The sequence below is a fragment of the Quercus robur genome, chromosome 11 (genome assembly GCF_932294415.1).
Source record: "Quercus robur chromosome 11, dhQueRobu3.1, whole genome shotgun sequence".
In the NCBI taxonomy this organism is placed as follows: Eukaryota; Viridiplantae; Streptophyta; class Magnoliopsida; order Fagales; family Fagaceae; genus Quercus; species Quercus robur.
Window position 1 is genome coordinate 25109520 of NC_065544.1, and position 13542 is coordinate 25123061.

The 13542-nt window shown below is 31.2% G+C and overlaps 1 protein-coding gene across 19 annotated transcripts in view; it reads left to right on the forward strand.

Annotated features, from left to right (window-relative positions):
* Positions 1–13542, forward strand: part of LOC126705333 (MADS-box protein JOINTLESS-like) — a 272125-nt gene that overhangs the window by 189040 nt on the left and 69543 nt on the right. For 3 of the 19 annotated variants that reach the window (XM_050404258.1, XM_050404259.1, XM_050404275.1), the window contains exons 1-5: positions 8843–8906; positions 9002–9043; positions 9841–9879; positions 9958–10000; positions 11153–11208. The exons of 2 other annotated variants lie outside the window; for them this stretch is intronic. In XM_050404258.1, the coding sequence (XP_050260215.1) occupies positions 9986–10000; positions 11153–11208 (71 nt within the window). In that variant the 5' untranslated portion in view covers positions 8843–8906; positions 9002–9043; positions 9841–9879; positions 9958–9985. Of the gene's footprint in view, positions 1–7853; positions 7933–8649; positions 8715–8806; positions 8907–9001; positions 9044–9840; positions 9880–9957; positions 10219–11152; positions 11209–12351; positions 12577–13542 lie in introns of those variants that run through there. 14 more of the 19 variants (XM_050404269.1, XM_050404272.1, XM_050404266.1 and 11 more) reach the window with 9 other exon arrangements.

Genomic DNA, 13542 nt, shown 5'->3' on the forward strand with positions numbered 1-13542 from the left:
GACATTTAAACTTAAAGTCTTAGGACCCAACAGAAGACATAGTTTTGCTCTCGTCATCTAGCTTGGACCTCTCTTGATCTAGTACATGTGGATATGCTATGCACCAAACACAAGAAGGTGGGAAACAATTAGACAAATAGATTGCATATTCAATAGCTTCATTCTAAAGTTCTTTAGGCATTCTCCTGCTCTTCAATGTCTTTAGTCATCAATTCTAGGAATATGACCAGATAATTTGATAATAATTTGGTTCATGGTGTGGCTATTAACACAGATCTATCAAGTGCCATCCTCGTTTGGCATGAGTAAGGTCAATACTACACAAGGAGTCATGTTTTCTTGAATACACCCCTTCTTCAAAATCTCCATGAGGACCATAACTTGCCTATTCAATTCTTCATGCTCCTTTAGATTGATTAGATAGTGCACTTTGTTAGGTAGGCTATAGAGTACACTAACAAGCTTCCTTTTTTTCTTTAGCCACCAACATGTACACCACTCTAGTACTTTTATCTTATATTACAATTGGGAGAAATAAGAAAATAACTACCCTCTTCTTTGAAAGATTTAGGAGCTCTTTCCTTCTTAATTGGCAAAAGGACAAATTCAAACTTTTCTAATTTTAAAGGAATATATATTTCTATGGCCATCATGGATAGCATGCCCATCATATCTCCAAGGCTACACCAAAGGAGGAAATGACTAACATCCATGGCAACAATATCGCACCAAATTTCATACTTACAATAATTTCCCATTTCAAAAGAAACAAGATATCTTTAGTTACCTTTACCTCTTTACCTTTCTTAAACCATACTATTCGTTAAGGCTTTAATCTTCAACTTAATCTTGTCCACCATTTCTTGTGAAACGATGTTCTTAAAACTTTCTATCAATGTTAATGGAATATACCTTAACATTGGACTTGCATGTTCACTTGAAGATGCTATGACTAAATCAACCCTCATTTGAGTAAATTTTAGGAATTACAAGTATTCGATGGATCACTTAGCAATCACCTTCTTCAATTCAATCTCCCAACTTTGCATAACCCCATTATTATTAAATACAGGTTGAACGACATCATCAACAAACTCTTTGCCATTATCTTCGTCTAGAAGTCACATACACATCTACCCTTTTCTTTGGACATTGCTTAGCTAGATGACCAATTTGTCCATACATAAAAACAAAAAGATTGTTGTCCATTCTTATCAATAATTACCATAATTGTCAAATTTTATATTTATAAAAAAAAATAAAAAAAAGAATGGAAAAAAAACATATTTTGTTAAAGTTTTCTAAATTCTATTATATATATATATATAAACCAAAATTTGACTTTTGGTTGACTTCGTAATATTGTGCCATAAGTCTTTGAGGCCTTACAATTTTATATGTTATATTTTAGTATATATTTTTAATTAAATTTAAATTATATTTTGTAATCATATTCTCTTTAGGACAAAGTTTGGCTACAAATTTAGTTGCAACCTTAGGCTTCAACTTCTTCTTAGAAATTAACATGCATGTGTGCAATGCACATGACAAGTATTGGTTGGGTTAAGTGTGATTAAGTGAGTCATGTGTAAACAATAACACATGTTAGTGTCTTGAAGGAAGTTGAAGCATAAGGATGCAATTGAGATTGTAGCCAAACTTGGTCATTCTCTCTGAATGATAGAATATTTAGTTCATATACAATAATAATCACAATAAATATCTAATGCTAGAATATAGTTCTATACACAAATAAAATCATAATAAATGCTAGTTAATAACTATCATCATTTTCATATTTCATATTTACATTGTAAATAGAGAAAAAATATCATATATATTTTCATGTGCATTTTAGCAGAATTTAACTTTTGGTTGACCTCATAAAATTTTATCACATAAGTTTTTGAGTCCTTACAATTTGAACGTCATAATTGTAATTTATATTTTTAATTTATTTTAAATTCTATTTTGCATTAAAATCCTTCATTAGGATTCCTATTCATAATTATCTAGATTATTAAATTTCATATTTGGAAAAAAAGATGATAAAAGAAAATCATATTTTTTTAAAGATGATAAAGGAAGATTTGCATTTATTACCTAAAAAATATACTGAAATCCAAAGTCACTAAAAGTTGGGTTACTGGTATATAGGCAACCCACAAATTTTCCTCTAAAAAAAAAGAGAAAAAAAAAGTACCCACAATTTTAAGAGCCTATATTCATAGCATTAGATATGCCTAAACATCATACTTGAAAGGATGTCCTAATGAAAGTATCTCTTTTTTTTTTTTTTTTTTTTTTCATTTTAATTTTATTTCGGCTTTAATTATTATTTTTAAGAGTCTTTTAGGGTTTAATGATAAAATAAAATTATTATTTTTTGCTTGAAATCAAATTAAATTTTTTGTGCCACATAAGTTTCAAGTCATCTTATATGAAATCATACAGGGGTGCTCCATTATTTTGTAAATTGGCATGATATATTATATAAGGGTGTTGCATCACGTTCTAATGTGTGCATTACCTGTCATAAAATTTAGTTTGCTAGGTTCTCAAAAAAAAAACAAAAAATAAAAAACAAAAAATAATTTGTTAGTATTGTTCACTCAAATTTGGGGAAATAGAACTTACTTTAAACTCCATTTTAGAATTTCCATTGCTTGATACCCATAAAGAAGGAAAAAATAATACATTTATAAAATAGCAAGAAATGTTAGAAAAGATCAATAGATTTTGATTTTAGGGAGAAAAAAAGGAAGAGAGAATATAAAAAATTATATGTAATACAAAATTAGAAGATTTGGTTCACAATCTTAAAGTTTCCCCTTCATTCATTAAGTCTTATGAAAAATTTGGATATTTATTTGATTGCTTTCTGAAAAAATTGTTTTGGGTATTGATTGTTCATAGAGAGAAATTTTATTAATGATGCAATTTTTTTGGTAAACAATAAGCAAGAAGGACTTTGTTTATCCTTGTTGTTAGGTATTTTTGGATAAGTTGTTTACAAAAATTTTCTTAGGTAGAAGGTTTGCTGCTAAGAGATATAAGAAAAGCCAAAGGCCAATTTTCAATTCAAAATAATACTCTCTTTTAATTTCATGCATGATCTAGGACATAAACAGGATTTACTTGGAACAACTCTCCATGCATAAGAAATAACTTACATTTCAAGAAAAAATATACATAGTAATGGTTTAACCAAATATTTTAAAAACAGCTAACAAGACCTATTCACTAGACTTTATATGGTTTGTATATATTTTTGTTAAAACATTGAAGTACCTCGAAAGGACTATTAACTCTAGGCAAAAGTTATCAAGATATCCAACTAGAAAGCATTCTCCTAAAGATGAATCCACACCAAATCACCTTCCTTACAAGTTGCTGGTTTTCCATGTTTGTTGGCTTACTTTTTTGGTACTTTTGAATTTGTTTGAGAAATCAGTCTTGAACATTTTCATGCAACTTCTTTATATATTTTACTCTGTCCTCAATGTCTTCACTAATTTATGAGTTGCAATTTCATGTCAATAGCATTAATAGGATTTTTGTTTCGAAGGGTAATGGGATTTTGACTATACACAACTTTAAATGGACTATAATTGGTAGTTTGGCTGGCAAACCGATTGTAAGCAATTCAACTTGAGTTAGATGGATAACTCTCAGAAAATCACTAAAACTTTGATTAGCAACCTATGCTTGATCAATTTGAGGATGAAAAGTTGAACTATGTTGAAGGTTAGTTGCGAACATCAACTAAAGGTTGTGCCCAAAATGGATTTTGAACTTAAGTTTCTTGATTTAATGACATACATAGTCTTTAAAATACAATGAAGTTTTACAATCTCTCAAAGGTAAAAATCAGTCACATGATAAGCATCTAGACTCTTGCTATAATCCTTTTCGTCTTTGGAAAACCCACAACAATATTCATAGAGACATCTTCCCAGAGTGCCTTAGGAATTGGAAATGGCATGTACAACCCAGTATTTTGGCAATTGCTCTTGGGAAGAGAGAAGTCACCTTTTGGGAGAGAGAGAAGTCACCTTCTTTTCAATGAGTTCCAACTCTTTTCAATTTCAAATGTCCATGCCTAACCTTTGTTTAATCCCCATTAAAACTATGCCATTTTTCTGTGTCACCTTTTATATTTTTCATGTTATTGCGAGCTTGTTAGGAATAACCTTTTCCTCCTTGGTTAGATAATGTGGTTAAATGTCTCTCTCCTCCAAGGTTAAACCCTTCATAAGCTAACCATGCCAAACCCTCCCTCAAAGATTGCAATCTGAGACTTCAAAAAGAGAGTTCTAGGATATGGTTGAAGCATGTACTTATAAGGAGAGTACATAACCAAATTCTTGGAAATCTCAATGGGGTACTGTAGCTATGTATGTTCAAAACAAGACCTATGTAGGACATCATAGGGAAAGATATAGAGTACTCTAGTTTAGCCTTTTGAGATACGGTACTTAAAATGAACTGAAATTATCATTCAGTGATACAAAACCACAAACTGGAAAATTGGAGATCCTACCCCTTGTATCATATCAAAGGTGACATAGAATTCTACCATTCTAACAAGCATTACAGATAGGAAAATGGTAACATCAAGAGAGGACAAAAGTGTTTTCTCATTTTTTTAAGAAAAGAATTACATTTACATGTTCCTAAATATAAGAGACTTTACCATCTAAGTAAGGCTAGTTACATAATTCTTAATCAAGGACTACAGACAAACAGGATAGCCACTTAAGTTTCAATTGATGATAATTCCATGACTGGAATGATGAACATGATCAAATGTTGGAATAACCTAGCTATGAAGATATCTGATGGGCAAGACTAGCATTAGCAAGCCAACAAGTGATGTCATGAGTGACTTGACTTTGAATAAGAATCTCTAATTACTAATAAAACCACAGCGAAAATAAGTAGCATAACTTAGTCAATTAACTAGATTTCTTTCAAATTTGATAAGTACTATGTTAGTTTTAGTATTGATCTTATAGTCACATTAATCAGGATCATGATAATAACATGGCCTTTGCCATCATAATTGTGCTCTTTACAGTGCATTAGTGGGACTTATCAACTTGTATTTGATTGTGGTTTTTAACAATTGCAATTAACCAGATAAAGCATTTTCAAAAGGAATTTCAATGTAGTTAATGATAAAATTTTTAGCAACATTAATTTAAATAACAAGAAGTGCATACCTAGATGTCTAGGATTTTGTAGGGTTTCATGATGAACTGTCATGGAAAACTAATATGACGAGTTTTGTGAAGTCTTACTTTGAATTTTAGAGTATCTTTTCAATCTTTAAACTTTCCAAAACTAAAACAGTATTTACTCTCTGATATTTATCCTGCAAGCAGTAATTATGTAACATTTTAATGCAATAGCTTGAACTAAATCCAAAAGTCTTTAAGTAATTTTATTTGATGCTTGACAAAATTAGAAATTTACTAAATAAGTAAGAAATTAATATGATGTAGAACACGGTAGGAAAATAAGAGAATAAACAAGACAAATACTAGGCTTCATCACCTTGAATTTGTGTGCAAGCCCTAGACATCACCATTCACCACCAAACAAAGAGAAAGCCATCATTATCAAATTATCAAATTATTCTTATTCAAATTGGACTACCTTTCACGACTACAAAAGTACTAGTTTAATAGGGTTTAGGTATTACACCAATATGGAAAATGCCTAAACAAATCCCTTAAAACTAAATTCAAAATTTAAAGTCGAAAACAAAATTATTTTTTCATTTGGAAATAAAATCTTAGATGGTTTTAATGCTCCCTCTATCATACTTTCGTTTTTGAAGAAAACTCGACCTTGAGTTTTGAAGAAGAGAAGGATTAGAACTCTAGCACGCAATGCTTGCCACAATATAGGAACCACATCTGGAAGCACGTTGAATAACAAAGCTTTGCATTCCATCACATCATGATACTCTTCAGAAATGAGAAAACCAATGTTTAAAATCAACACAATCTTCACTTGAATCACCATAGTATCCACTTTCTCCACTTCATCAAGTTGTTGATCTCCATGCACCATAGAGGACTGATTATAGCATATTCAGCAAATTCCACTACACATCATGCGAACCCTCAAAATTTTTCTTCTCTTGCTAAACTTTCGCCTCATCAAGTATTGACTCACCAACAACTTGAATTTGGTCTACTACACATGGTTGAGGATGTACTAACTGGATAGTTGTTGGCACGTTCATCTCCTTTGCATAACAAATTTTTGGTGCCTCGACGTTACTATCTCTCATGTGTAAAGCTTTACCCTCAAGCTTGTTGGGTAGTTTTTGAGTGGATGTCATTATTTTGTCTTGTTAGGCATTAATCTTAGTGATTACTTGCTCCCCCAATTTTTACAAAATAGTTGAAACTTTTTGAATTTCCTTTCTTACACTAGCTAAAAGTGGACTGAGAAGAATCAAGGAAATTTCTTTATATTTGTCTAGAGACATAATTCCATGGCCGAAAATACAACAAGTGAATAGATGGACCTAATTATTTTGAAGAAAATTTGAAACATCTCAACAATCAATGCATCACACTCAAGGTCTAGCATCACCAAGCATGACCGATCCTTTGCTATAGTGTCAAGAATTGAAACCTCCTTGGTATAGTAACAATTGGGCACGAGACAAATAGAACAATTTTCAAATGTTGCTACAATCAGCTGAAATATTTCCTTCATTTGCTCATCATCATATGGGGCATCTGGTGTTGTTATCCTCGTAATCTCAGTAATGCAAGATGCAACTGAAAAGTTCATTAGTGACCAATGCCTTCTTTAAGGGTAAAAGTGCATCTTGCATTGATTTGGATGGTGCTTGATCCACATTTGCTAACAAATTTTTGACTTTATCAATAAGAGTGAGGAGGTTATCAATGGAGGGATAAGAATTAAGGAGGATTTTCACATCCTCCTTAAGCTGCTCCTCAAAGTCTCTATCAAAGGAAGTCATTTTTAGCCACAAAATACAAAGACTGAAACTTTACTTGTTGCTAAAAGCTAAAGAACTTGATCGCTTCTAGGTTTAATGGGCTAATCTCACTTCTTCTTTTGAAAATTGGGCTAATGGGTGGATTTTTTATTTTTTTTTATTATTTTTTTTTCTACTGATTTGAATTGAGTGGAGGAGATTAGATGTTTTGATACCAAGTTGATGTAGAATAAAATAGGAAAATAAGGATAAAAGAAGAATAAAAGGGTAAACAAGACAAAATTTAGGCTTCACCTCACTTTCTCAAATCATCAAATTATTCTAATTCAAATTGTATTGCCTTTCACAATTACAAGAGCACTAGTTTAATAGGGTCTAGGGATTACGCCAATATAGAAAAATGCCTAGTCAAATCACCTAAAACCCTCAACAGTAAAGCTCATTTTAAAATTTAAAGTAAAAAAAAAAAAAAATTACATTCAAAAATAAAATCCTAGATAATTTTACTACTTCTTGCATCATAATGTACCCCTTGTGTCAATCAATATAAATAATTTAGGAGTTCGTATGGATGTTCACCTTTTATAGTTTGACCAAATTAAAAGTTTGCACATAGTTTGTGTCAATCAATATAAATATCATTTGTGCTTCACATTTTAATTGGGAAAACACAATTGGCTTGCAGACAATGGCAGATATGCCAACATGAGATAATAATTAGTTCTTCAATCACCAGTTCAAGTTTTATTTCCTTAGATATGAGTTAGAAATACATAGTGGTAGTTTATAAGTTCATCCGCACTTTCATTTTATTAAAATGAGAGAGATAAAAGAATTGAATGTGCTATCCTTATGTTGTATGAAGTGTGCAGCAGGTAATTGAAAGGCATGATCTACATCCAGAGAATCTTGGCAAAATGGAGCAACTGTTTCTTGAGCTACCGGTATGATGTTTTAAATTTTTTTAGTTGGTAAATAAGTGAGGTGGAAAGTCATAAGAAACAGATTATGTCTCCTTTGAGATAATAACTCTTGAATCCATTCGAGGTTCCTTTAATTCCCAAGGAAAATTGAAGTCCACCAAAAGGAATGGAGAAAAAACATTTTAAAATTTATATTAATGAAATTGTGAAATACCTTGGAGGCTACTATGCATATAAATAGGAAAAGAAATCATAGGAAGGCTAGTAGACCATAAAACACCCTAATTCGTGTGAAGCAAAAAATGAGGCTAGAAATATGAAAAATCACCAAAAAGATCAAAATTAGAAAATTTACAAAATCAAGTCCTACAAACCTTAGGAGACATCCCAAAACAAATGGGATCGTGTTCTGAATTCTAAATTGAAACTCAGAAGGTAACACGACTCTGGATTATTTCTTTATCCACTTTCTCATGAAATTTTCATTAAAACTTTGAAATTTGAATTTTATTGAAAATCCTACCACCATAAGAAAAGCTAGGTATTTTTAAAAAAAACAACTTAGAAGACTACTTGTTGCACTACCAGAATGATGACCCTGACATTTACGGCAGCCCTAAAAATTTCTTATTTAAGGCAGGTAATGCTTACATATTTTAGAACCATTGTTATATTAATAGTGCTCGGTAACACATCACATTTCAAAAATCTTCATGAACGGCATGTTGTTTAAATTAGCTTGAGAACGGTACCTCCTGCGCCATGTTGAGTAAGGAAATTGAGGAGAAGACACATGAACTAAGGTATTATAGCTACATCACTATCATCTTGTTACTGTAAAGATATATACATACCACAATAAATTAATGTTGAGAAATGTTCACACCTAATACAGGAAGATTAGGGGAGAAAAGCTCCCTGGAATGGATATAGAAGAATTACAGAAACTAGAGAAAGAGCTTGAAGTAGGCCTGAGCCGTGTTATAGAAACAAAGGCTTGTCTCTCTTTTTTATCTCTGTTTGCCGGCATTACAATGGAGTGTTGAAATTTATGTACTTTATCTGAATATAAGAAACTTTTGTCTTGCAGGGTGAAAGATTTCTGGAAGAGATCATTGCCCTTCAGCAAAAGGTCCTGTTCCAAACTTTAAATCTTTTCAGGACATTTCATACAGTTATTATAATGTTTGCAAAACATTTCCGGAACAGATCAGTGCCCTTGAGCTAAAGTTCATATGGTTTCAATGTATAACAGTTTCGTACTTTAGTGATGATCCGCTCCATAATGATACCATGGTAAAATATTGAAATATTAGGTGAAAGAAGAAACTAAGAGAAGTTTTAAGAACACAAGGAATTAAGGTGGTTTTGTCTTAGAGGCCTACGTGAACAGTAGAAAATTTTAAACAACTATATATTTTTTATTGAATTTTGTGTATAATAGTGTACTTATTTAAGGGAATGTGTAGTAGACTAACTCTGTGTTAACCGTAGGATTGCAGTAATATAGTTAGTACAGTGTACAATTAGGACTACTATAATGTAATAAGCTTAAACCCTAAATCCATATCTTTAGCAAATGTCAGCTGTAAAACTCTGTCATAATGTTAATGCAAGTTGGTGCAAGTTCATAAAAATAGTGGTCTTTGAGTGCATTGGCTAGCTCAATGGGTAGAGAAAGGAAAAGTTCACATGGCTAACCACAAGTAACAACCACCATTGAATATTTAGTTGAAACCATTGTCAACATAAATTCAGAACTGATTGTTATATTGTTTATCCTATCACCTGACCTATACCAATTCATAATGTATCGATTTCTTATATAAGAAGTTAGGTAAATATACCATATTAATTAAATTATATTTTGTATTTAAGGCTAAGAAGTCTTAGTAATGGTTCTCTGTTCATCTTATTCTTTTAATGCAGGGAGCCCAACTGATGGAAGAAAACCAACGATTAAAACAGGTAATTGGTCTATTTTTTATAGAAAAAACTCTTTCTCCTCTCTTTCTATCTCAGTTATAAAAAATGTCTCTTCCACAGATGGAGAATCTGTTTAGCACTCAAACACATGTACTTGAACAAGGTCAGTCATCTGAGGCAACCACCAATATTTGTAGCTCATCTGATCCTCAAGACAATGACAGTTCAAACATATCTCTCAAGTTGGGGTAAATTTGTAAAATCCTTAAAAATATTGAGTTTTTTGGATGAACTATGAAATAATATTCAGGATTCAATCAATGGATATTTACATCAAACCTCAATATTTAGGGGTCGTATAGCATATAGTTTTAGTTTCAATAGAGGAAATAATATTTGTTCTTAGGTTTAATTATTTCTTTGGATTTAGTATTACATTATGTACTATATTCTAATTTATAGTTCTAATGGGTTTATCTGGTATTGAAAGATAAATTTGGTGGTGAAATTAATGGTTGCTACCACATGGTGCTGTCACTTGCAACTCATCATCAAGCAATTTGTCTGTTTCCGTAGCAACTTAACCATCATCATTGATTGCATGGCATGAAATGCATACTGCTACTATAGAGAAACTCTTTGCATTAGGGCATCTTTCTATGTCTTGCAGGCTACCTTTTCCTAAATGTATTTGAAGTATAGTGAAGATCAAGAAGCATGCATGGATTCTCTTTTCTCAAATACAAAAGAAAATAGGCCATGCTTAAGTAAATACTAATCCTAGCTCAGAGTTGTAATTAATTTTCTATAAGGCCAATTTGTTTCCACTAGCTGATTCTAAGAGAGTCTGCATGTGTATACGATAGATTTTGGATGCTTAATCATTTTTATCGATGAATCAAGGTTCAATTTGTTACAAGGGAAAATAAATTATAGGGTGTTGGAAAAGGTCGAGTGTAGGGTTGAGACTTATAGGAAGTCACACTGTTGATAAATTGATTCGCAATTCTGCAATAGGTTTTGTTTATCTTTGCGTGATTGCCAATATTACATATTTTCCGCAACATTTCTTTATCAAGAATGGTGCTTTTGAGTACACTTTGGTTTAAGCCTTAATGTCTTAAAATGTTTTCAAGTCAATCTTGCTTGCAATAAGACTTCTGTGAGCTTCCTATGATTTTGCAACCCAGATTCTAGCACCAACTTAAGAAAAGTGATATCATAATTCATAATATTAATTTGCTCCCACTACTTTTTTTTTTCTTCTTTTCTTGTTTTTTTTTTTGTTTTAATTTTTAATTTTGAATTTTTCTAGGTTGGATTGTTCTATTTCCTAGTCTTCCTTGGCAACTCAAGATTAGCACTTCACAGGTTTCATCCATATTTAACTAGATCTTGTCTTGGCTCTCTCTCTCTCTCTCTCTCTCTCTAAAAAGTAAATAAATTAAAGCAAGATTTTAAATTTTATATATATATATATATATTGTCAAAATTGCATCATACCTATATAATTTGGTATTCGCCAATCACCATGAAGCAAACTCATCAAAAAACGTTTAACATGTTAGGGCTAGTTAAGATGAATAAAAATCAAATGTCAATCTTTTCTTCTTCTTTTTTTTCGTTTTGTTTTGGGGTGCTAATGTGAATATCTAGAAGTAGAACCCCTCAAGTAATTAATTATCTCCTAGATGTGTGTATGACTCTTCAAGTAATTGATTAATCATTTTTTTTTTTGAGTAAAATTGATTAATCAATCCTGAATGACTCTTTTTAGTTCCTTTTTCTCACTTTACTCAAAATAGCAACCAAAATATAAATCATGAATAGTGCATGAGGTCACTTATATTGCATACTCAATAATTTTCATGTGTTTCTACTTTCTAGAGAAGTGATATCTATTTTTAGTGTTTTAATGCTAGTAGGTTTACAGCTGGAAATCTCACCAAACATATTTATTTTTGGTATAACAAGAAAACATGAACATATTAAACATTCTGAGATTAATAATTACACTTACCACTTCTATCTTTGTATAGTTTGATTTATTAATCATATATAGTACATGCGGTCACATCCTTTGATTTATATTTTTTTCAATCCCAATTCCCAAATTGTTAAATCGAGATATATATCTAAAGCATGTACTTTATTATATTACAGTTTGAATTAATTAAACTCATGAATCAAAAAACAAATAAAACTACTTCAAACATCTAGTCTAGCTCAAGTCATATGTACAGTGGTATCTCATTTACTGTTACACCAAAAAAAAAAAAAAAAAAAAAAACCCTAACTTAATATTAGTTGAGTGTGACCTTTTATACTAAAGGTTAACAATTATTGGAACTTGATGTAGACCACGCTTGAATAAAATAAAAATTTTCCCAATATCCAATTATTGTACTTTAATTAAAATGGGTTGTATTAACAGATAACGTAAGCAACTTTTTGTGCTTCACAACATTTTTTTGTCTTTTTTTTTTTTTTTTACAATTTTTTTTTTTTTTGCAGCTTTATAGGTTATGGAGCGAGCTTCATAGAGGGAACAAATATATATTAAAATAGATTGTGAGACCAATTTTATATATATATATATATATTTTAATTATCCAATTTTTTTGTTAAATGAAATTTACATTAGTCTAACCTTAATAAACACTGCAGAGTACTCATTAACATTTGCCTTTATAAAATCATCTAGTAGAAGTGTAGAACAAGTGACAAGAGTGCTTGGCTAGTTTATCCTAGGCACATGGAACAATATATGTGGAGCATATCGCTTGAGCTAAGACTCGACCATTTTTGTTCTTTTTCTCATTGAAGTCAAAATATCTTATTCAAGAAAAATAAAATAAAATAAAATAAAATAAAATAGTACATTTTTTTTGTATCTGAAAAGGTACCAAGACCCTTTTGTGGTCCATTTTTATATTTAAGTCATGGGCCCAGTTCTGCAAAAATTGAAAAAAGAAATGGCCTCAAAAATCTAGCCCCTCTGTCCCCTTTTATTACTGGAACTAAATCTAATATTTGACTAATTTGATTCCAATATTATATATTAGAATAATGTTAGAGATACAAATTATTTTACAAATTTTTTTACAAACTACTCATCTAGTGAGTGATTATTGGTAAATAAAAAAGTATTTACTTTTAGACCCCTTAAAACATAACCAGATTAACCTAGTTAATTAGCCAAGTGATTACTTAGTCAAATTATCAAATCTAGGTTAACACAAATATATCATATCACTGATAAGTGTGGAAAATAAAGAATACAACGATATAATAACTCAGGAAAACCAGACCGGTTAAAAACCTAGGGTGGATTTAACCTAGCTATCCTCATGGTAAATCGAATCCACTATGAAAGAATTGAAGTTTATACAATAGCAACTTAGACCATTAATATCCTATTGCTACCTCAAGTAGGAAACTTACTACCACGACCACGTGACAGTTCCAAGTCCACGAACTACTTCTTTCTTGGATTCCCAGCAAGTACAAGCACTCCCGCTTGTGTATCATTAAGCTCTTGAATTTGCAACTAAATTGATCACCAAGCTCTCGACACCAATCTTGAGATTAGAAATCGTAAGTGTATGTGAAGACAAACACTTCTAGATCTCACAGAAGTTTACACACACAGAATAAAGAGCAACTTCGAAACGTGGCTAGGGTTTTCCCTTTTATACTTAAGAC